The sequence below is a fragment of the Gopherus evgoodei genome, chromosome 1 (genome assembly GCF_007399415.2).
Source record: "Gopherus evgoodei ecotype Sinaloan lineage chromosome 1, rGopEvg1_v1.p, whole genome shotgun sequence".
Classification (NCBI taxonomy): Eukaryota; Metazoa; Chordata; order Testudines; family Testudinidae; genus Gopherus; species Gopherus evgoodei.
Genome location: NC_044322.1, coordinates 277,571,919 through 277,597,214, shown reverse-complemented (window position 1 = coordinate 277,597,214; position 25,296 = coordinate 277,571,919). Strand labels below are relative to the sequence as shown.

Here is a 25,296-nt window from a genome sequence, read left to right as displayed (position 1 = left end):
GCTGCTTGTATGGCAGCCTGTTCCAGAGATCAGTGGTTTTCAACCTGTGGTCCCTGGACCCCTGGAGGTCCACAAACTATGTTTAAGATTTCCAAAGGGGTTTGCACTTTCATTACAAGTTTTTTTAGGAGTCCAAAAATGAAAAACAAAGTTGAAAACCACTGCTCTAACATGTAGCCATTATCTACAATCCTGTATTTTTCAATACTACTGCCTAGGTGTTGTTTCCCTACAGCAAGGCAAGTAGCAAACCCTTTGATAGTCAGACACCCATTCAATACATCTTCCCTTTCCCCCATACTCAGATAACCTCAGGATCAACAGTGCCACTAGTCAATATATCTCCTTAGAATGAGACTGCTCACCAACAGGCACCTTCATCAACAGCATTTGGTCGCCGAGAGAAATAAATAGTGCCCTTTCCATTCCCAGGAAGTTTTCTAGCATTCCATATTCAGATAAAGATATTGGCATCGGGTTTCCCAAAAGAAAAGATAAGACAATTTTAATAACTGCAACCCTGCAAATTAAATCTTTAATATGACTGGGTTATATGAGGACATTACTTTCTAGCTGTATGAAGCCCTAAAGTGGTTGGTTGAGTGTTCTAATGGTTTACACGGCACTAGAATGGATTTCCTTAGATTTGGCACATTAGGGCCTCTTTGAACTATTCAAAATTGTGTCAGTCCGTGGGACTTTCCTTTGAAGTGTTTGCACATGCAGTCTTCAAATAATGAGTGTCTCACCATGGAAAGCATTTACTAGCAATAGATGGAGCTTTCTACTTCACTCCTAACAGATATTATCAACAGGTAACCAGAAGCGGCGCCAGGGTTTTTGGCGCCATAGGCGCAGGGCCAGCTCGCCGGTCCCGCAGCTCCGGTGGACCTGCCGCAGGTGTGCCTGCGGATGCTCCACCGAAGCCACGGAACCAGCAGCCCGTCGCAGGGATGCCTGCGGGAGGTCCACCGGAGCAGTCTGCTGCCTTTCCAAATCCTGGCACCCTAGGTTTCCTGAATGGAAGCGCCGGCCCTGCAGGTAACATTTTCAACAATACCTATGTGACTTAGGGTATGTCCACACTACAGCTTAAAATCGATATTAGTAAAATCGATTTTATAAAACAGGGTTTATAAAATCGATTTTATGTGTCCACACTAGGGCACATTACTTCGGTGGTGTGCGTCCATGGTCCCAAGCTACCATCGATTTCCGGAACGGTGCACTCTGGGTAGCTCAGTAAAAGAATGAGACCAATAACTTCGATTTCCATCCACACTAACCCTAAATCGATATAGTAATATCGATTTTAGGGTTACTCCTTTCGTTTAGCTGGAGTACAGAAATCGATTTTAAGTGCCTTGTAGTGTGGACAGTTACAGCGTTAAATCGATTTAACGCTGTTTAAATCAATTTAACGCTGTAGTGTGGACCTGGCCTTAAGAGCCTAGAGTTCACTTTCAATTAGACTGTAGAATTCTAAAGAAACAAGGTGGGTGAGGTAATGTCTTTTACAGCAACAACTTCTGATGGTGAGAGAGACAAACTTTCGAGCTTACACAAGGCCTCTTAGTCAGTTAGGTACTGTTGAAAACTTGAACTGACATCTCTGGTCCCAATCGTCTTTTGCAGGACACTGAAATGGCTGTTTGACTACAATTCCCTACACCAGAGGTAGGCAACGTATGGCACGGGTGCCAAAGGTGGCACACGAGCTGATTTTCAGTGGCACTCACACTGCCCGGGTCCTGGCCACCAGTCTGGGGGGCTCTTCATTTTAATTTAATTTTAAATGAAGTTTCTTAAACATTTTTAAAGCCTTATTTACTTTACATACAACAATAGTTTAGTTATATATTATAGACTTAGAGAGAGAGACCTTCTAAAAATGTTAAAATGTATTACTGGCATGCGAAACCTTAAATTAGAGTGAATAAATGAATATTCGGCACACCACTTCTGAAAGGTTGCCGACTTCTGCCCTACACTATTTCCCCATATCTAATTACTAGCTGAGCATCACTCTGTTCAAACATCTCGCACAATATCATGTTATAGAATCTTCACCGGCTCTCTGTTTACTAAAAAATAAAATTCTGAATCCATAATACTGCATTTCTACAAGGTTTTTTTAATCCAACCAAACTTTCAGTGGCTGCTGAGTGTTGGTTATATTTTGAAAGTGCTCGCAAAGCATGTGTGTAAGGATATCAATGTCCATCCATAAAAATAGTATTTATATTTTTTTTAAAACTCAATTATGATGAAAACCTTTCAAAACAAACACTTTTTTCACAGAAATTTATTCTTAAAAGGGATTAGAGTCTGCAAAGTGCTATCAGACAGCGTGCATTAGAGGTCTGCTTGGGCCTAATTTTAAGGCATGATCTGGACCTGAACCCAAGCTGAGCACAGCAGACCTGAACTCAGCCCAAGCATGTTGAGCTGTTTTCACAACTGACCTGACCCAAACCCAACACTTCCCCCCCAAAACTGTGTCAGTGCTGCTGACCCATTCTTGGGGTTCAGCCTGAAGGGGTCTTCCCACTCCTCCCACCCTGGGCCTGTCAACTGTCCCCAGCTGCCTCCTGCCCATGTGGTCAATGCAGCAGTAGCTGCATGCAGCATACCTCACTCCTGCCAGCCACCACTGCCTGATTGCACTGTGTATGCTGGGAAGTGGGAGGCTCTGCGACTCATTGGCATGCTTGGGCCTCAGCACACCGAGTACAGCAAGGTGGCAGCAGCTGGCAGAAGTAGAGCATGCAGTCACCGCCACGCCAACCCCATGGACAGAAGGAGGTGATCAGAGACAACCCAAACCAAGGGGATTGGGTTGTTTTCAGACCTGGCCCAACCCGAACCCAACATTTGTAGTCAGGTCCAGTTGGGTTGGGGTTGGGGTTGGGTTGCAAGGCTCTGCTGTACATGGAGTTCTGTCAGCTGAACTCAGGATTAGGGCTGGCTGAAAGACAAGGATTCCACTTTGCAAAACTTCGTGAGGTTTTGAAAATTGTTTGCACTGGAAGAAAAACAGACCTTCTGAATTTTCTTGGTGAAAAAACGCAAGTGCACATGAGAGCAGCCCCACCTCCAAATAGCCAATAGCCTGAGGATTAAGGCACTTAACTGTGGTGTGGGAGCCCCATTTACAAGTCCCTGTTCTACCTGATTGAGAGCAGGGACTTGAATCTGGGTCTCTTACATCCTCACTGGATGTCCTAAACACCAGGGTAAAGAGTCAGTCTCTCTCCCTCTGGAGTCAATGAATATTTCATTATTTATACAAAGTGGGAACAGCGCCAAGTGGGTTGGGGGATGGGGAGGGTGAGCAAGAGAACTGACTGAATCTATAGCCCCTAGGCCTCCGGACAAGACATTGCGCTGGGGTCTCTCTCTCTTTCTGAAATCCTGGACCTGGGAAAGTTTCCTGATGAAAGTTTTGTCAAAACTGTTACATTACTGCTAAAAGTTTTGATTTCAATGAACCGGCATTTTCTGATGGTAAAAGAAACCCCATTACCTTGGAAATTTCCCAACCACCTTGTGACACAGAGAGCTGGAAATCAGCAACTGAACCCATGCTCTGGTCTCTCATTAACCAATTAGGCCCCGGGGGGGCCTGGTTAAGGAGAGGCATTCCTGATTTCCAGATCAGCTTGGGGTTGGGCAGCTAATGCGCTAATTAGCCCATTAATAAGAAGAGTGGATAAAAAAGCACAGGAAAGAAGCAACAGAGGGAGAAGCAGTAGCTGGCCCAGTCCCACGTGACCAAACGGAGTTCTTCTGGAGGAGATACCTTTCTATCCCACCTGCCCTCTGGAGAATGGGCAGTGAAGTTGAATGACATTGTAAATACTGTGACTGCACTAGTGTTGAAAAGATGGCGGAGTGAAACTGTAAATAAACTGCATAGTGGAATCTACAAAAGGGAAGGTCTCAGAGCACTCTGTGTGAACCCCTCCCCCAGCTCTATTCAGGATGGGTATAAACAACCGTCTCTCTTACAAATACACCTCTGTGTGCTGTGTTCATACCTCTGTGTTTGTAGTGATTGTTTGTTTTTGTTAGCATATTATAGGACATACGAATGATAGCCCAGATAAACAAAGCATCAGCTGTACCATCTTTATGCATGGCTGTAAATCTATTTAGTTATGCTTTATTGCACTGTGTCATATCAACATAAATATTATAAGTCAAACCACTGTTGTGAAACTCAAGCTGAGCTATGAGGAAATCTCTTACAGCATTCAACTGTTGTAGGTGTGGTTTATTTTTCTGAGGAAGCTGATTTTCAGATATCATAAAGGTGCAGAAGGACAATCATAAATCCTCTTTCTTGGCTATTTGAGCCTTTTTGAAATATTTTCAATAAATGGATATCAGACCAATCTCCTGAATCAGAGTAAATCAACCAGGGCAGCGCTATTGAATTCAGTGGCACTGATTCTTCTCACCCAAACTAATGCAAACCAAGAGTAACTCCATGGGAGCCAATGGAGTTACACTTGTGTAAGAGGAGGCTCAAGCCCATTTGCTCTTTCTCTTTGGTACTGTGTAAACATAACTGGTTGTCAAGCAGAGAGAGAGCCCATTTCATAGTTATCCTATGGCCACTTTGCATCACCTACATGGGTGCAAAGCAGCCATATATCCCTTCACACCCTCCCCACAACACACCTGCTGCAGGAGACTTGGCTCTGTGACTTCTCCTCTTGCAAGAGCCCATGGGATAGGGTGCATTCCAGGCTGGGTCAAGATTGGGAAGGTGTTGGACAAGGCAGTCTTGTGCCCCATCCCTTTCCCTGGGCCCAAGTTAAGGCAACCTTCAGGTTAGCCCTAATCAGGGCCAGATCCCATACTGGCCCTTGACAGGGCTGGGGTCACAAACCAGCTCCATGCCTGCCTCAGATTTTGCCTCAGCACAGGGCTTTCTTCCATCTTCAGACATTATGGTGATGGGGTCACTAAAAGTATCTAGACTGATTGGCTAGACCAGGATAAGCATCAGAATCAGGGTTACTGATGATGATGTGCAAGTAAAGCAGTGCAGGAACCACATCCTTTGGCCCACGCTGCTTCCTGCAGCTCCAATTGGCCTAGAGTGGCAAACCGCGGCCAGTGGGAGCCGCGATCGGCTGAACTTATAGACGTGGTAGGTAAACAAACCGGGCTGCTGATCCCTGGTGTAGATGAAAGCTGGGTGTTGGCAAAGGCTGTTCTCCTAAAATCCTTAAAATGGACTAGGAGAGCAATGGAAACCAGACGTACAGCTTGCCAGCTATATAACAACATTCATGGTTAGATCTGGCAGATCAGGAGCAAAGAAAGTTTAAATTATAATGTTGTTCTGAAAAATAACTCAAATGTATGTGTCTGTCAAGTTGAAGATGAGTTCACAAATAAAGAAATGTTTGTTCTAACTATCTGTCCTACAAACACTGAACTGGGATGTGAAAGTCGAGCTGTGTTCTTTTCTGTTTCAGAAAATGCCAATTCATCTAAAGTGAAACATTTCGTGGAAATGTCACCTTTGATGAAAATTCATTTTGAAATGAAAATTGTAAAAGAGCATTTGATAAGGTCAGAATGTTCCATTTCAACCTTTTCAGGATGAAATGTTTTGAATTTTCATTTTGAAACAACTTTTCACTTCAATTTTTTTTGTTTTATAGTATAGAACATAAAATGAAAAATATATTTATAAAATAGCTACAATCAGAACAAATATTTTGATTTTTGTCTCAATACAACCTTTGGACCTGACACCTATTTTTTCTTCAGAATTTTGGTTCATGTGAGATTTCAAAATATTTTGTTTTTATTCCATTCTGGAATGGAAGAAATTTTGAAATCATGAAAACAAAAAACAAAAAATCTGGTTCCTGCACTGCTTTACTTGCACATCATCATCATCAGTAACCCTGATTCTGATGTAGTTACAGTCCAGCTGAAGATCACTGATCAGAGGTCAATGATGATCATGTTTTGTGCCCCTGAACATTATTTGCCATTTGGTTCTGCTTTGATCTATCCTGTTAGCTATATTTGACCATACATTGTTGTTTTGAATGACTAACACAATAGCCAGTTACCCACAAACCAATACTGAGTGAGTTTATCTTAATTCAATTAAATGAATGGAAAAGGCTGCATGTAGATACCTTGTTATACTCGTTTTATCGGGATGTTTTAAAAAATCATTAATAAAAAGAAAATGAAAAATATTTTTAGCAAATTGCTGAAATAACTGTGCATATAATTTTTCTGCTCTTCCATTAATGGTCTTTGGACATTTCAAAATGCCCCAGCAGTGGGTACTAAAAGGAAATATATAATCATTACTATTCATTGTGGAATTAGGATCAGCTCTCTTAAGAAAGTATCCACTTGGCAGCTGTATTTTTAGAACTAGGACTTTCCTTTACAGGGATTTCCTGTATTTTTCACTCTCTTGTTGCCAAGTAATTGGATTTGCAATTCCAACAAAAGCATAGTGGAACATTTAAAAGTCACTTTCTCACAGACTACATTCCATCTGTCTCCAGTAATAATATGGAATAGTCATCTAGGGCTTTTTGTCTTCAAAGTCCGTCATACACAACAACTAATTAAGCATTGCAACAAGTATGGATCTGACCTTGCATTTTTTTGCACCTCCAATACTCCGGCTAAATGAAATGGGAATGTTGGGTGTGGATTAAATTAAGGAACAACAGTTTATAGGGATGGAGAAACTCAGGCCCTAATCCAGCAAGTACTGCAATAGGATTATTCACATGCTTAAAATGCCCTTTTGAGTCCTTTCCTGGATTGAGGCCTAAGGAAGAGAGACAAAGGCCCACAAGGTATTTAGGCTGTGCAATGTGAAGTATGATGGTGCCTAACTTTTATGCACCTAGAGCAGGAATCGGCAACCTTTGGTGGGCCAGGCCGGTTTGTTTACCTGTCGCGTCCACAGGTTTGGCCGATCGCAGCTCCCACTGGCCGCAGTTCACCGCTCCAGGCAAATGGGGGCTGCAGGAAGTGGCAGCCAGCACATCCCTCGGCCCACACCGCTTCCCGCAGCCCCCATTGGCCTGGAGTGGCGAATCACGGCCAGGGGGAGCCACGATCGGCCGAATCTGTGGATGTCGCAGGTAAACAAACTGGCCCAGCTCACCAGGGTGCTTTCCCTGGCAGGCCGCGTGCCAAAGGTTGCCAATCCCTGATCTAGAATCACAAGACCAACACTTCAATCTGCAAAGCCTCAGTTAGGTGCCTAGGCTTCCTGTACAATGAATGAGGAAAGAAGGTGTCTTAGACTGCAATCCACAAAGGCAGCATGCTAGGTAGGGTGCTGCTTAAGCTATCCAATGGAAGATGCCAATGGGTGAATGCTAAGCTCCACCCCTCTCTCAGAGACTAGCGCCCAAGTCTGGTTTGTAGGGAGCGAACGACTATCACTGCTAGTGATCTATGAACTGGGAGAAGATGAGTGTTTAACTGCCTAGGTGGTATGCAGGATCCCGATCCTGTAGATGGCCTTGAGCATGTCTGCTGGATTGGTCTCCGCAGGTGAGTTCATACAAAACAGCTGGGATGGGGTGGGGTGAGGCAGAGAGAAGGAATACTTCATAGTCTAATGCAATGGTGGGCAACCTGCGGCCCATCCGGGTAATCTGATTGCGAGTTGCAAGATGCTTTGCTGACCTTGACAATCTGCAGGCACTGCCCCCTGCAGCTCCCAATGGTCATGGTTTGCCGTTCCTGGCCAACAGGAGCTGCGGGAAGCGGCGGTCCAGAGGGACGGGCTGGCCACCGCTTCCCACAGCTCCTATTGGCTGGGAACGGCAAACCGGGGCCACTGGGAGCTGCAGGGGGTCATGCCTGCAGACGGTCAATGTCAACAAAATGTCTCACAGCTTGCAGTCAGATTACCCTGATAGGCTGCAGGCTGCCCACTACTGGTCTAATGATCCCTGTTCAATCCCTTCTCCCCTCAGGAGGCGGCAGGGGGCGGATTTAAACCAGGCCTCTCCCATCCTGGATGAGTACTCTATACACTAGGGTAAAGGTTATAAGTGCTTAGAGGTTGCCTACTAGATCAGGCTTCCATATGCAATTTAGGTGGCCAAACATGTAACTATCCAGGCTTGTGTCCCACTGGGGCTTAGGTGGGAGGTAGAGGCCTCCCTGTGCATGGAGGAAAAAACTTTGGTGTGGAGTGAATTTAGGCACCTACAGAGTTAAGCACCTGCAGAGCAGGAACATAAGAACATAAAAACAGCCATACTGGGTCAGATCAAAGGTCCATCCAATCCAGTATCCTGTCTACCAACAGTGATCAATGCCAAGTGTCCCAGAGGGAGTGAACCTAACAGGTAATGATTAAGTCATCTCTCTCCTGCCATCCATCTCCACCCTCTGACAAACAGAGGCTAGGGACACCATTCCTTACCCATCCTCGCTAATAGCCATTAATGGACTTAACCTTCATGAATTTATCTAGTTCTCTTTTAAATCCTGTTATAGTCCTAACCTTCACAACCTTATCAGGCAACGAGTTCCACAGGTTGACTGTGCGCTACATGAAGGAGAACTTTCTTTTATTTGTTTTAAACCTGCTGCCCATTAATTTCATTTGGTGGCACCTAGTTCTTATGTTATGGGAACAAGTAAATAACTTTTCCTTATTCACTTTCTCCACACCACTCATGATTTTACATACCTCTATCATATCCCCCCTTAGTCTCCTCTTTTCCAAGCTGAAAAGTCCTAGCCTCTTTAATCTCACCTCATATGGGACCTGTTCTAAATCCCTAATAATTTTAGTTGCCCTTCTCTGAACCTTTTCTAATGCCAGTATATATTTTTGAGATGAGGAGACCACATCTGTATGCAATATTCAAGATGTGGGTGTGCCATGGATTTATACAGTGCAATAAAATATTCTCCGTCTTATTCACTATCCCTTTTTTAATGATTCCTAACATCCTGTTTGCTTTTTTGACTGCCATTGCACATTGCATGGACATCTTCAGAGAACTATCCATGATGACTCCAAGATCTCTTTCCTGATTAGCTGTAGCTAAATTAGCCCCTATCATATTGTATGTATAGTTGAGGTTATTTTTTCCAATGTGCATTACTTTACATTTATCTACATTAAATTTCATTAGCCATTTTGTTGCCCAATCACTTAGTTTTGTGAAATCTTTTTGAAGTTTGTCACAGTCTGCTTTGGTCTTAACTATCTTGAACAGTTTAGTATCATCTGCAAACTTTTCCACCTCACTGTTTACTCCTTTCTCTAGATCATTTATGAATAAGTTGAATAAGATTGGTCCTAGGACTGACCCTTGGGTAACACCATTAGTTACTCCTCTCCATTCTGAAAATTTACCATTTATTCCTACCCTTTGCTCCCTGTCTTTTAACCAGTTCTCAATCCACGAAAGGATCTTCCCTCTTATCCCATGACAACTTAATTTACGTAAGAGCCTTTGGTGAGGGACCTTGTCAAAGGTTTTCTGAAAATCTAAGTACACTATGTCCACTGGATCCCCCTTATCCATACATTTGCTGACTCCTTCAGAGAACTCTAATAGATTAGTAATACATGATTTCCCTTTACAGAAACCATGTTGACTTTTGCCCAACAATTTATGTTCTTCTATGTGTCTAACAGTTTTATTCTTTACTATATCCAGGCTGGGGGTGGCATCCAATGTGAAAGGTGCCTACTGGTGGAGTCTCTCAGGCAGCAGGTGGGAGAGCTACAGGAGGAGGTGGCTAGGCTGAGGAACATCCATATCCATGAGCAATTCCTGGACAGTATCCATGTGGAGACAGCTGACGGTGCTGTCCCAGTTGACAAGACTACCGACACACCAGTGGAGGAGGAGATGCCTCAGGGTGTATCTGACACACCAGTGGAGGAGGAGGCTCAGGGCGGACACAGCCAGCTGGTTACTTCTAGCAGCAGGCAGTGCTCCACCGGTGCTGCAAACCCTCCTGCTGTGGTAAAAGATAACTGTTATGCTCTTCTTGATACAGGAGAGAAGGAATCACCCCCAACAGTTAAGGAGGTGAAGCCTTGTACCCCTAAGGCTGGGAGGTCTGCTGCCACCACTGATAAGAAACGTAGGGTAGTGGTGGTTGGAGACTCTCTGCTGAGGGGGACGGAGACACCATCTGTTGCCCTGACCGTTCATCCCGGGAGGTATGCTGCCTGCCAGGGGCCCGTATCCAAGATGTTACAGAGGCATTGTTGAGGATTATTTGGCCTTCTGACTACTACCCCATGCTACTCATCCATGTGGGCACAAATGATACTGCGAGGTGTGACACTGAGCAGATCAAGAGTGACTACAGGGCTCTGGGAGTACGGGTTAAGGAGTTTGGAGCGCAGGTGGTATTCTCTTCGATTCTTCCTGTTGAAGGTAGGGGTCCGGGCAGAGACAGATGCATCATGGAGGTGAATGCCTGGCTGCGAAGATGGTGTCGCCAGGAGGGCTTTGGCTTCCTCGACCACGGGATGCTATTCGAGGAAGGACTGCTAGGAACAGATGGCGTTCACCTTTCAAAGAGAGGAAAGGCCTTATTTGCGCACAGACTGGCTAACCTAGTAAGGAGGGCTTTAAACTAGGTTCGACGGGGACAGGTGAGCAAAGCCCACAGGTAAGTGGGGAACAAGACCTGGAAGATGGGTTGGAAACAGGAGGGAGCACGGGCTATAATGGCAGAGAGGAAGGAGGGTCAGGGCGAAGCTGGGAGGCAAGATCAAACCAGTATCTTAGATGCCTATATACAAATGCAAGAAGTATGGGTAATAAGCAGGAAGAACTGGAAGTGCTAATAAATAAATACAACTATGACATTATTGGCATTACTGAAACTTGGTGGGATAATACACACGACTGGAATGTTGGTGTGGATGGGTATAGTTTGCTCAGGAAGGACAGACAGGGGAAAAAGGGAGGAGGTGTTGCCTTATATATTAAAAATGTACACACTTGGACTGAGGTGGAGATGGACATAGGAGACGGAAGTGTGGAGAGTCTCTGGGTTAGGCTAAAAGGGGTAAAAAACACAGGTGATGTCGTACTGGGAGTCTACTACAGGCCACCTAATCAGGTGGAAGAGGTGGATGAGGCTTTTTTCAAACAACTAACAAAATCATCCAAAGCCCAAGATTTGGTGGTGATGGGGGACTTCAACTATCCAGATATATGTTGGGAAAATAACACCGCGGGGCACAGACTATCCAATAAGTTCCTGGACTGCATTGCAGACAACTTTTTATTTCAGAAAGTTGAAAAAGCTACTGGGGGGAAGCTGTTCTAGACTTGATTTTAACAAATAGGGAGGAACTTGTTGAGAATTTGAAAGTAGAAGGAAGCTTGGGTGAAAGTGATCATGAAATCATAGAATTTGCAATTCTAAGGAAGGGTAGAGGGGAGTACAGCAGAATAGAGACAATGGATTTCAGGAAGGCAGATTTTGGTAAGCTCAGAGAGCTGATAGGTAAGGTCCCATGGGAATCAAGACTGAGGGGAAAACAACTGAGGAAAGTTGGCAGTTTTTCAAAGGGACGCTATTAAGGGCCCAAAAGCAAGTTATTCCGATGGTTAGGAAAGATAGAAAATGTGGCAAAAGACCACCTTGGCTTACCCTTGAGATCTTGTGTGACCAACAAAATAAAAAGACGTCATATAAAAAATGGAAACTAGGTCAGATCACGAAGGATGAATATAGGCAAATAACACAGGAATGCAGAGGCAAGATTAGAAAAGCAAAGGCACAAAAAGAACTCAAACTAGCAATGGGAATAAAGGGAAACAAGAAGACTTTTTATCAATACATTAGAAGCAAGAGGAAGACTAAGGACAGGGTAGGCCCACTGCTCAATGAGGAGGGGGAAACAGTAACGGGAGACTTGGAAATGGCAGAGATGCTTAATGACTTCTTTGTTTCAGTCTTCACTGAGAAGTCTGAAGGAATGTCTAGTATAGTGAATGCTTATGGGAAGAGGGTAGGTTTAGAAGAGAAAATAAGAAAAGAGCAAGTAAAAAATCACTTAGAAAAGTTGGATGCCTGCAAGTCACCAGGGCCTGATGAAATGCATCCTAGAATACTCAAGGAGTTAATAGAAGAGGTATCTGAGCCTCTAGCTATTATTTTTGGGAAATCATGGGAGACGGGGGAGATTCCAGAAGACTGGAAGGGGGCAAATATAGTGCCCATCTATAAAAAGAGAAATAAAAACAACCCAGGAAAGTACAGACCAGTTAGTTTAACTTCTGTGCCAGGGAAGATAATGGAGCAGGTAATCAAAGAAATCATCTGCAAACACTTGGAAGGTGGTAAGGTGATAGGGAATAGCCAGCATGGATTTGTAAAGAACAAATCGTGTCAAACTAATCTGATAGCATTCTTTGATAGGATAACGAGCCTTGTGGATAAGGGAGAAGCGGTGGATGTGATATACCTAGACTTTAGTAAGGCATTTGATACGGTCTCGCATGATATTCTTATAGATAAACTAGGAAAGTACAATTTAGATGGGGCTACTATAAGGTGGGTGCATAACTGGCTGGATAACCGTACTCAGAGAGTAGTTGTTAATGGCTCCCAATCCTGCTGGAAAGGTATAACAAGTGGGGTTCCGCAGGGGTGTGTTTTGGGACCGGTTCTGTTCAATATCTTCATCAACAATTTAGATGTTGGCATAGAAAGTACGCTTATTAAGTTTGCGGACGATACCAAACTGGGAGGGATTGCAACTGCTTTGGAGGACAGGGTCAAAATTCAAAATGATCTGGACAAATTGGAGAAATGGTCTGAGGTAAACAGGATGAAGTTCAATAAAGATAAATGCAAAGTGCTCCACCTAGGAAGGAACAATCAGTTTCACACATACAGAATGGGAGGAGACTGTCTAGGAAGGAGTATGGCAGAAAGAGATCTAGGGGTCATAGTAGACCACAAGCTTAATATGAGTCAACAGTGTGATACTGTTGCAAAAAAAGCAAACGTGATTCTGAGATGCATTAACAGGTGTGTTGTAAACAAGACACGAGAAGTCATTCTTCCGCTTTACTCTGCGCTGGTTAGGCCTCAACTGGAGTACTGTGTCCAGTTCTGGGCACCGCATTTCAAGAAAGATGTGGAGAAATTGGAGAGGGTCCAGAGAAGAGCAACAAGAATGATTAAAGGTCTTGAGAACATGACCTATGAAGGAAGGCTGAAGGAATTGGGTTTGTTTAGTTTGGAAAAGAGAAGACTGAGAGGGGACCTGATAGCAGTTTTCAGGTATCTAAAAGGGTGTTATCAGGAGGAGGGAGAAAACTTGTTCACCTTAGCCTCCAATGATAGAACAAGAAGCAATGGGCTTAAACTGCAGCAAGGGAGATTTAGGTTGGACATTAGGAAAAAGTTCCTAACTGTCAGGGTAGTTAAACACTGGAATAAATTGCCTAGGGAGGTTGTGGAATCTTCATCTCTGGAGATATTTAAGAGTAGGTTAGATAAATGTTTATTAGGGATGGTCTAGACAGTATTTGGTCCTGCCATGAGGGCACGGGACTGGACTCGATGACCTCTCGAGGTCCCTTCCAGTCCTAGAGTCTGTGAGTCTATGAGTCTATTGTTTCAACAAATTTGCCCAGTACTGGTGTTAGACTTACCAATCTGTAATTGCCAGGATCACCTTTAAAGCCCTTTTTAAATATTGGTGTTACATTAGCTATCTTCCAGTCAGGAGTTTTGTGGATTGAAGTGGTGCCTAAACACAGGACTGAGGCAGCTAAGTAACTTCATTGATCGCATGCTAGAAGCTTAAATACCTTTATGGATCTTGGCCAAAGTGACTAGTGTGAGACCGCAGAGGGGGAATTAGCACTGGAACTGAGAAATACTGCAGGGGCAGGAGGGGAAATCAAATATTAAATTGACATTTTTAATTAATTATCTTTGACTGCTCTTCTGTTTTGCTTTCCACTGATATTCTGTCAAATAAGTTTTGCTAGCAAATTGATTTTAAGATCAATTGCTCAAATAGTCTGAGAAAGCATATTTCAAATTGCATAACCAGCCAACAAAAATGCACATTCTACAATCAAAATGTGCACTGTTGTTGATTAATTAAATACATTATCAATCAGGGAACAGAGATCGTACTACATGATGCATGTAAGTCACTGACACAGCTTGAACGTTAAATATTTGTAATAAACTTCTCATGAAAGATCTGCAGCCCAATAATTATTCTGCTATTAATTTAAAATAACAAATAAATATGAGAATTTCACAATTTGTTCATGGACAATTCAAAAACGGATAAAGATACAACATGCATAATTATACTGTGTACTCACACTGTAAGTAAAAGTGGGTCATTGTACTGTGCAGACCCCATGCACCTCTCTCACCTTTCACTGAAGTGATGAATTAGTTACATGTTTGAACTTTATCCTCTTGGCTTTAGGATTTCTTGTTTATTTAAGGTTTTTAATTTTATAGAGATAGATTTACAATTCAACCAGTGCGTTAACTTGAGGTTAATGAACTAGAAAGAGCTGACAAATGTTCACCAGAAAGATAAATGAAAAAGTGAGTCTCAATGTGGCATTTTCCTTGGTTTCCTCTTCTATTTTTTTCCGCTTCTTTCCCTTGCTATCCCGACAGTCTCTACTGAATCTGTCTCTATCCATCGGTAATTTTGTGATCAGTCAGGGGACAGGAATAAGTACTCCCATGCGCTGTCCCCAGTGATCTAACACTTCACCATTTTGTGATTTATCCTATTAATATTTCCAAATGTCTCTTTCACCAACTTTGTAGTCTCCCTTCTGTCTGACTCTAACCCTTCAACCTGTCCCTTTAACTCCTACTCCATAAGCCTCTTGTCCTCCTTCACTCCTTCCTTCATTTTCTCCCTCTCCATTAGCTCTAACTACTCTCTCTCCTCTGGCTCCTTTTCTTCTGCCTAAATGAACGTTCCCCCAATACCTATCTTGCAAAACATTCTCTCAGACATACCTTTCCTCTCTAACTGCCACCATCCTTCCTCTCTTTGAGTGAGCTGTCTACTCCCACTGACAATGATCCCTCTCCTCTAACCCATTTCTTGATCTTCATCACTTTGGCTGCTGCTCTCTGTCAGTCCACCTCCTTCCCAAGGGCACTCCTAGTGGGAATACATGGGTGCATATTGCTTGAGGTGTATATGTGAATAGGAGATCATGTGTTTGCAAATCTGTTATATGTTTAGATGTATCAACACTGTTCTTGAGTAAATCAGTTGTTCCTTCCAACACACACAATGGAGTCCAAAGAAAGGAGGTAAGACCCAAGACCTTCTGTTTAGTGTTCTGATCTGTTCATCTGTAAAAATTCCACCAGATGTTCTCCTAGTACATTCAGTTATGGGAAGGATTTTACGGTGTCAACCACAACTGGGAAAATGGAAGAGAGAAGAAGGGACAATATGGGATGGGAAGAAGAAGAGAGTAAACAGAGAAGCAAGAAACAACAGTTCAAGAAAGGAAGAGAGAAACAGTGGTAATAAGAGGGGAAAAAAGCAAGAAGAGGGGTGCTCAAGCTAGAGAAAAAATATGAAAGGGGTCAAATAGAGAGTAACAAATAAGGTAAAACATAAAGAGAATTAAAAATGCAAATTAAGGAAAAGAGAGATAAAGAGGAAAAATAGAAGTGAAGTGAGTACATGGGCCCATCCCCCAGCTGATGGTTCAGATCTCCAGTGATGCTAGTTTGCACCTGGAACCCTGGGTTTGGTAGGGCAAAGGGTGGGTTTATGCCTCTTTTACACCCATACATTGCCTTGGAACCCATTAGATGGTGGAAATATAGAGTAGTCTCAAAGGTCATTCCAGCAGCTGGATACTGTAATAGATCAAGAATAGTTTGTAATATCCCGGACAAACTTTTCTGAATTAAGATAAACTTTATTGAATTAGGGTTAAGACCTTTGGAATTTATCTTATTTCAAGTAGTGTATGTACTATTGTGGCATTGAATAGAACTTCTCTAGCAGGCAGGGTCAATGCAATCTCTGGAAAGTATGAGGAAGTTCAAAGGTTTATTCTGAAAAATACCCCTGAAGTGGATTTCATTAAGAAATATCAGGAGGGGAGGGAATGCAAATTCTCTCCCTCTGAAGCCACCCTTTCGAAGGTACACCTTGGGGAGAAAAACTCTTTGTGTACTAATTACCTACTTCTGGGATCTCCAGTTCAAAGACCTTCTGATCTGTATTAAAGGGTGGGCTAAACTTGTCATAGATGTGCTTGTTCTGAGCTGAAGCTGTGCAGGACTCCCCTAAGAGGGGAGAATCCGGCCAGAACCCCTGTTAGAATTGGTATGGTGTCTGGTAAGCTTATTAGCATGCGTGTAGGTTCTTTTAATGATTTTAATGTGTTTTCTCTAATGCTTTGTACTTTAAGAATAAAGTAAACTTGCTTAGGGCATGCCATGTGGTAACTTACAGCTGTAGAATTACTCTAGTTTCTGAAGAGAAAGCCAACAGGTCTTTTCAGGCAGACTGCCTTTGCTAGGAAACACAGTGAAGCCGGGGAACTGGTCAGCCTGGAGATACCCTGGTTAAAAGGAACAGAGATGTGTGTCTACACCCAAGAGAGGCCACAGCTAGTGAGCTGGGAGCCTGAGAGTGAGTGCACTTACCAGACCACTGAGGGGAAATACAGATGAAATTGCTCTGAACTGTAAGAAGTACCACCAGAGATTAGGGCAGTAGGCAACCTTTCAAGCAGATTGTCCTAGATCAGGAGTCGGCAACCTTTGGCACGTGGTCCATCAGGGTAATCGGCTGTCAGGCCACAAGACATTTTGTTTACGCTGACCATCTGCAGACACGGCCTCCTATAGCTTCCAGTGGCCGTGGTTCACCGTTCCCGACCAATGGGAGCTGTGGGAAGCAGCGGGCCGCAAGGATGTGCTAGCCGCCGCTTCCCGCAGCTCCCATTGGCCTGAAATGGCAAACCACAGTGGTGGGCCGTCCCTGCGTACAGTCAATGTAAACAAAATGTCTCGCAGACCATCAGCCGATTACTCTGATGGGCTGTGTGCTGAAGGTTCCTGACCTCTGTCCTAAATTATTGAAATCTTATATACTGTAATGGGGCTTAACCTCCATCACCTACAAATAAGGGATAAAACTCCAGTTAGTTGTGCTCTACACCTTGTGGGTAGCTGATTAACTAATTGCCCCCTGGCCAGAAGAGGCGGAGAAAGGCTGTTTAAGTAGACTGAGAGAGATCAATAGTGGATAGAAGGCTGAGGGAGATGGAGACTTTTACATGCTTAACCGACTGACTGACCGACCAAATTGTGTGGGCTCTGGGGAAAAAAGGGGCAAGATCTAGGGAGGGCAGGACCATCCTATGGAGCGAAACTCAGCGTGAGCAGGGTAGGATCCTGTGGGAGGGAAGTCTGAGACAGGGGCTGTATGTAGAGTAGACTTCAGTAGCCCAAGAGGTCAGAAAAGTTAGTTCTGCTGGGACTCATTTATGCTACACTTAGCTGGCTTGGCCAGATGGGGGAGCCACAGAAGACCTACAAGAGGAGCTGGAACTAAAGATAGCAGCAACACCCCAGCAAAACAGGGGATGGCCTCCAAGGGTGAGTGAACTCTGCCACATATACTAATAGAAAACACTTAAAGCACACAAAAATCTTGGAGCTGACATATGCGCATCTGCTGCAGCTGACAGCACATGAGCATCACCAGCTCTTATGGAGAAAAGTCCCTGAGAAGTCTAAAGTGAGTTCTCAAAGATTACCCCAAATAAAGAGCATTAGAGGAGTGCATCCCAGATATCAGGAAGAGATGGATTGCTGTGACAAAGCCCCATCTTCTGAATATTTCAGAGATGAAAAAGCATTCATTGCTGCTGAAACCTAAGCTTCTATACTCCAGGTTGTGCTCAAAAATTACCCATGAGATGTAAAGCCTTGGCACCAGCTTGAGAAAGACACCATCAATAGAGAGACCTACCAAGTGGAACCAAGGTTGTTACCATCAACAATTCATCGCCGAGCTGAGTGCCTTTGTGAATCTCATGCATAGCAGAAAAGCTATCTCAAGGAGAACATTCCACTACTTTTGATGTTTTGTTTTTCACAAATCTTTTTGACTGAGCATTATGACTATGTAATCCTCCAGGGTTTCTACCTGTGAGATAGGACAAAGAGCCAGCTGAAAGCTCAGAAGGAAACTGGCAAGGAAAATATTTTTTATTGTCTCTAAAGGGCTCTCCATTGCTGAGTGAAAAAAATCAGTTTCCTTTAGCTTAAGTTTTCAACAGCTTGTAAATAGAACATCCTGGAAGCTGGGTAACCTGACCTCAGATGTGCTATAGTTTAACCCCTTCACTGCTGTCTTCCCTTGTGGTGGGAAGTAGCAAGCATTCTTTTGATGTACCAGAGTTCCAGGAACATACCTGGTGCATACTTAACTTTACACACTGTGAATAGCCCCACTGACTTCAATGGAACACTTCAGACAGTGCAAATGTAAGCCTGCATGGACGTCTTTGAGGGATTGGGGCCTACACGAGTAACTTTACACACCATTGCCTTTTGGGTGTTCAGCACTTTTAAAGCACGGCTAGTTATTTAAGTGCTTAAATGCGGATTTAGGAACCTAACTTTGGGCACCTGAGTTTGAAAAGTTTTCTAAATACATTTGGCCTGTCAACATATCTGTTTGTCTACTATACTTAGTTTTGAAAAACTAAGAATTTTCTTACACTGAAACTATGTATGAGACTGTATAAGCTTCTGCCTAGGAACATTAGCTCATCACAGCCATATATCAATAAAGGAAAGACAGACTAGGTGATAATTCCCTGGCCTTAAAATCTATGTACAATCTACAAACCACTAATTTTAAAAATTGTCTCTTCTTCAAATAAGGCCATTCATTACATATTGGCTTGTATTGGATTGTCCTGTCCTTTAGATTATAAGATCTTTGTGGCAGGGACCTTGTCCTGAGCATGTACTGTGCTAGTGACCAATATGGTCACTCTGAAAGGGGACAAAAGTGCAGTTAGCCCTGCAACCTGTAGCCAAGGGTTCCTGTGAAAGGAAAATCATCATTGTTGCCCACATGCTCACGGTCTAACTGATCACCTTATTTGGAGTCAGGAAGGAATTTTCCACTGGGTCAGATTGACGGAGACCCTGGTTTTTTGTTTTTTGGGTTTTTTTTGCCTTTCTCTGCAGCATGGGGCACAGCTCACTTGCAGGTTTAAACTAGTGTAAATGATGGATTCTCCTTTATGAATTTGGGAGCCTGCATAGCCTAGGAAATCCACAACTCCATAGTGTGCCTCCCACAAGAAACAAAACCACAGGTCTCCTGAATCATGTCGCTCACAAGCTTGGAATACTGGGTGGGATACATTTTTCCATAGCATTAATTGGGTTTTGGCGTAATTTACCTGCCGTGCCTGTACTTCCTCATGGAGACATTTGGGTATGAGAGTACTAATGCCAACACTTTCAAACCTGGATGCCTAAAGCTAGGCAATTAGGCCCAGATCCTGAAAAGTATGTAGGTGCCTAATTCATGGGAGTTAGGTACCTAGCTCCCTTTGAGCATCTGGGCCTTATACCAGTCTGCTCCCACTGGATGTAAATGGCAAAAGTCCCAATTACACAACAGGAGGAAGACCACACGCTGGAAATAAAATAGTTCTTGTGATCTCACAGGTGAATACAATCATCCTCTTTTTACGTATCTCTATCTCAGTTACATACATGGCCCCTATTACACATGATCTGAGCTCTCCTTTATGTCTTTATCCTCACAACAGGGCATTATTTAGATTGTAAGTTCCTTGAAGCAGGGATTCGCTGTACAGTGCCTAGCACACTGGGGCCCCATTTTTGGTTGACCCATACGGTCAGGACCGGTGCTTCTTTTGAGGTGAACTAGGCAATCGCCTATGGCGCCAGGATTTTCGGGGCGCAGCATTTTGCCGGGGGTGGGGGCAGCAGGCGGCTCCAGTGGACCTGCCTCAGTCGTGCCTGCGGAGGATCCATTGGTCCGTGGCTCCGGTGGACCTCCCGCAGGCATGGCTGCGGCAGCTCCACCGGAGCTGCGGGAGCGGCGCCCGGGGCGGCAAAATGGCTGTGCGCCTAGGGTGCGAAAAACTCTAGCGCTGGTCCTGCATAGGGTGCATCTATATGACGAACTAGGAGTGTGAGTCTCCTGCTCATGTGCACATATTCACTCTAGCTCTCACTGAGGTACCAGTGTAGCTGCAGTAGCACTGGTAGTGGCAGCGGAGACATGGCTAAGCCTGCCTGAAGCCTATGGGTACATACTCAGCATGGCTAAGCCATGCTTCTGTTGCCACTACCTCGGCTACTCTATTTATACTCGTGCTAGCTGGATGAAAGCTAGTGTGAGTAGGCATAGACAGGCAGGGGAATCACATCCAGCTCATAATGCAAATGTAATCTTAGTCATTACTGTAATAAATATGATTCATAATAATAACCCTCCCTTTATATACTGGGATGTAAGTCACATAGGAAGTCTGTGGGAAGGGAATCCCTGTCTCTCAAATCCCAGGCTTACAGTCTAACCACTGGACCACCTTTCCTGCTAGCTGGAGAGAAAGGATAAGGAAACAGAGGTACAGGGAAGTGAAGCGACTTGCACAAAGTTACACAGCAAGCCAATGCCCAAGCTGGGACTAAGAACACAGGTTCCATAGTGCTATCCACTGTACCCAATTGCCTTCATAAATGAGTGTGTGGTGGGGTTTTTTGTCATGTTTTGGGAGAGTATGGGGTGTTTTAGCACATCTATCTCAGCAATTTCCAAAAGTTTATTAGCATGGCACAGTGTACAAGTGCAGCCCAAGTTAACATCCCAAGTATCTAAATCTAGGAAAGGTTTCACACTGGAGGTATGCGTGTGTGTGCTCGGGTCAGGGGGGATTAAATATTCAGTGTCAGTCTTGCATTGCTGTATATTTCTGGTTCGATGGCAGGCTGCTATATACTATGGGTGTTTCAGCAGTGTCTTTCCTTTCTTTCAGTGATACCAATAACTCTTCACACTCTGTAAAATGAGGATAATAGCATTTCCCTACTTAACAGGGGTGCTGTGAGGTTCAGTATGTTAAAGATTATGAGGTATTCAAATTCCAGAACTATGCGGGCCATATAAGAACCTAAGATGGATAGAAATAACCATAACTTTAATTTATCTTCACTAAAACTGTACAAAGTAAATATAGTAGGTATGCTTATCAACTAACTATCCCACTAATACTTATTATATAGTAGTGGTGTATATATATTGAGGGTTTGAAGAATCCACCTGCCCCGGATGAATAAGCTCTCTCAAGTGAGTACATGAACTTAATTTTTTATTTAAAACAAAACAAAAACAACCCAAATTTCTAGCCCTTATTGATTACAAAGATGACCTTCTATAATAAAGTGTAAGCCTGTGATGTACAGTAAAACCTCAGAATTACGAACACCAGAGTTATGAACTGACCAGTAAACCACATGCCTCATTTGGAACTAAAAGTACTGCAATCAGGCAGCATCAGAGGCAAAAAAAACCCAAACAAATCAATACAGGACAGTACTGAGTTAAATGTAAACTACTAAAAGAAAATAAAGGGAAAGCAGCATTTTTCTTCTGCATAGTAAAGTTTCAAAGCTGTATTAAGTCAATGTTCAGTTGTAAACTTTTGGAAGAAAACAATAGTGCTCTATTCAAGATGATTAACATTTCAGAGTTAGAAACAACCCCCATTCCCAAAGTGTTCGTAACTCTGAGGTTCTATTGTATTTGCCTTTCCAAGGCCTGGTGTACATTTAAAAATTCAATTGACCCATCTACATTGTTCAGGGCTGTGAAAAATTTCTGTGCCCTGATCACTGTAGTTAGGTCAACATGACCACCCATGTGGATAGAACTAGGTAGACAGAGAATCCCATTGATTCTCGGACACATGGTCAATTCGCACTGCAGCTATTAAGAAACTTGGAGGAATATGGAGATGTCTGGGAAAGCCACAAGCACCCAGGCACTGGAGCTCAGCACGGGGAAGGCAGAGCTGGACGCTGACCCACGACAGGGCCGCACGGGTATTTTTCAAGCTATCTTCGACCTGGGGCTACGACCAGTTCAAAGTCCTGCCGGATTCTGGCCTTGCCAATGTGCGCAGCGCTGCCAGTGTATCCGGCACGAGACCAGCCGCCAGCAGCTCGGGCCCGGGGGCGGCCCGGACTCCTGGAACAGAGGACGCTCCAGGCAGGAATCTCCCTGGGCCAGAGCAGCATTGCAGGGTAGAGGCGGAGCTGTAAGGCCCGCTATGGCCGGCCCGCCCCCAGCGCCTCCCCCGCCCGTGGCACACGTGGCTCGGCAGCCGCAGCTCCCTACCTCCCTCAGCCAAGATGGCGGCGCCCAGCAACTAGGCCCGCACGCGTGTTTGGATCCCGGCGCCCCGCGGAGGAGGCCCCGGCTGCTGCGCCCGGACTCGGAGCCATGAAGTCCAAATCCTCCTCGCACAAGTCCGAGAACACGTACAGGGTGAGTGCTAGAGCCACGGGGAGACGCCTGCTCATCGGACACAGCCCCGGCGAGTGGGGCGCTGCCCTTGCCCGGGGGGTGCAGCACACCGGGCCCCGGGCTGGGAACACACGGCTCTGGGGTGGCTCCTCCTCTTCCTTAAGCATTCTCCCCCCCCCCCCGTTGTTTTGGGCTCCCTAGTTATTGTTTTAAGGCCCACATGCTATGCTGGGCCCTGAAGATACGGTTGCGAAGAGGTTACAATCTAATCGCACTGTTCAAATGATTTTTCTCTTCAGAGTCCAGCTATTACCCCGATCCTTCTTTGCATTTCCTGTTAGAACGAGTTTCCGTTCGTTTGACCCTCTGCTATTCACAAGAGGCCTTATCAGAATTCCTCCTCCGCTCCTTTCTCCTCATTGTGTGGAGTAGAGGAAACCAAAAGCAAAAATCTTGCTTTGGGGTCCTCACACGGTTAGAGGACAGGAGAGCAAAAGTAGTAGCTTCCTCCCTGTCTCTGAGTTCATGGAAACTTCTCCATATGAGCAGTTTTGCCTACGCTAGGGAAAAGCGAGTACCACTTTTCTCAGCATAGATGCACCACATGTTATTGGGAATCTGCAGATTCACCTGTGCTTGGGAAATTCGTAAAGTCTTACCATTGCCAATATCCACTCGACAGACTCCTCCAGTGCTAGCAACGTTGGCTAGTGCAGATGGCTGCTGTGCACCTATGGGGAGCAATTTAATACACTACACCCTGGTAGGGAAGGCTGTGCGTCCCCAAACAGCCTGGCCCCTACCCCCTATCCGCCCTCTCCCAGTTCCTGCCCCCTGACTGCCCTTCTTAGAACCCCCAACCCATCCAACCCCCTCATCCCCTGACTGCTCCGACCCCTATCCACACCCCCGCCCACTGACAGGCCTCCAGGGACTCCCACACCTATCCAGCCGCCCCGTCCCCTGATTGCCCTGATCCCTATCCACACCCCCACCCACTGACAGGCCTCCTTGTCCCCTGATTGCCCCCTGGGATCCCCTGCAGCTTATCCAACCCCCTTGCTCCCATACCATGCCACTCAGAGCACCAGGACTGGCAGACATACGTAGTACATGGTAAGTAGCACATTCCTTCAGGGAGCAGTTTAATACACTACACTTGCCCTCCATACAGTTTTGGAACCTCAATGTGGCCTTCAGGCCAAAAAGTTTGCAGGGATTCTCAAACTGGGAGTCAGGACCCCTCAGAGGGTCGCGAGGTTATTACATGGGGGGTCGTGAGCTGTCAGTCTCCACCCCAACCCTGCTTTGCCTCCAGCATTTATAATGGTGATAAGTATATCAAAAAGTGTTTTTTCATTTGTAAGGGGGGGGTCCACACTCAGAGAGGTTTGCTATGTGAAAGGGGTCACCAGTACAAAAGTTTGAGAACCACTGCTCTAGAAAGAATCACGCTGCCTGGGTATGGCTGGAGGGATTCCCTGTCTGTCTGATTTGATGTTATGAGTCAATGATTTCCTTCAGGGTTCTGGGATGTCTGCATGATTAGAGCATCCTGCCTAGATAACATATAGAACACTCTACAAGTGCCAATAACATTTTTCTCTCCTGTATGTTTTTCTGCTATAGGGCATGAATTGGCCCTAGGAAACCTTTCAGATGCATCTTTCTGCACTGGTGTAGAAAACCTTGTATTTTGCTGAGGGTTTTTTGCTGGAATATCTAATAGCCCCTATGATCTCTTTAACGTGACTATCCCAAAAAAGGGTTTCTAAGTCAGTGTTTCCAAAACTTGGGATGCCGCTTATGTAGGGAAAGCCCCTGGCGGGCTGGGCTGGTTTGTTTACCTGCCCCATCCGCAGGTCTGGCCGATCGCGGCTCCCACTGGCTGCGGTTAGCTGCTCCAGGCCAATGGGGGCTGCGGGCTGGGCTGGTTTGTTTACCTGTCTTGTCCGCAGGTCCAGCTGATTTCGGCTCCCTCTGGCCGCGGTTCACTGCTCCAGGCCAATGGAGGCTGCGGGAAGCGGCGGCCAGTACGTCCCTTGGCTCGTGCCGCTTCCTGCAGCTCCCATTGGCCTGGAGCAGCGAACCGCGGCCAGTGGGAGCCACGATTGGCCAGACCTGCAGACACGGCAGGTAAACAAACTGGCCTGGCCCACCAGGGGCTTTCCCTACACAAGTGGCATCCCACGTTTCAGAGACACTGTTCTAAGTGATATAGCTGATGTTTAAAGAGACAGCATTAACTCAATTATTATATTTCTGTCTGAGGACTTCGTATTTGCTATAGTTACTAGTAATACTCAACACTGGTATAACTGAAAGGAGATAGCAAAAAAAAAAATTCTCCTAATTTTCTAGTTTGTTTACTTTGTGTATTTGACGACATTTCACATGTAGTCATTTTCACTGTTTCCCAAGTCAGTCAATGTGCCTCCCTTGCTGAAAGGAGTCTAGAAACCCACTGACAGGGTAGGACGAGAAAACCCCCAATAAAATATTTTAGAAAGGCATTTATAAAAAAATGAATCGAGGGCATGTTATTTAAAGACTGCTCAGTCAGAAATTGTGTTTTAAAATAAATCCGAATAGTATCTGCTTAAAACGGTGTTTAGTTGAATGATGCAAAATATTTGCTGTAATTCTTTGTTTTTGGAAAGACTCCTTGTACTGAAATATAACTAGTGTTCCGTCAGTTATTAATATTTTTATAGACACCT

General features: G+C 44.6%; 1 protein-coding gene across 2 annotated transcripts in view; it reads left to right on the top strand.

Annotated features, from left to right (window-relative positions):
- The first annotated feature begins 22,454 nt into the window (after nt 1-22,454).
- The window catches only part of UTP20 (UTP20 small subunit processome component), a 93,761-nt gene continuing 90,919 nt past the window's right edge, over nt 22,455-25,296 (top strand). For both annotated transcript variants that reach the window (XM_030548441.1, XM_030548443.1), the window contains exon 1: nt 22,455-22,597. In XM_030548441.1, the coding sequence (XP_030404301.1) occupies nt 22,553-22,597 (45 nt within the window). In that variant the 5' untranslated portion in view covers nt 22,455-22,552. The remainder of the gene's footprint in view (nt 22,598-25,296) is intronic.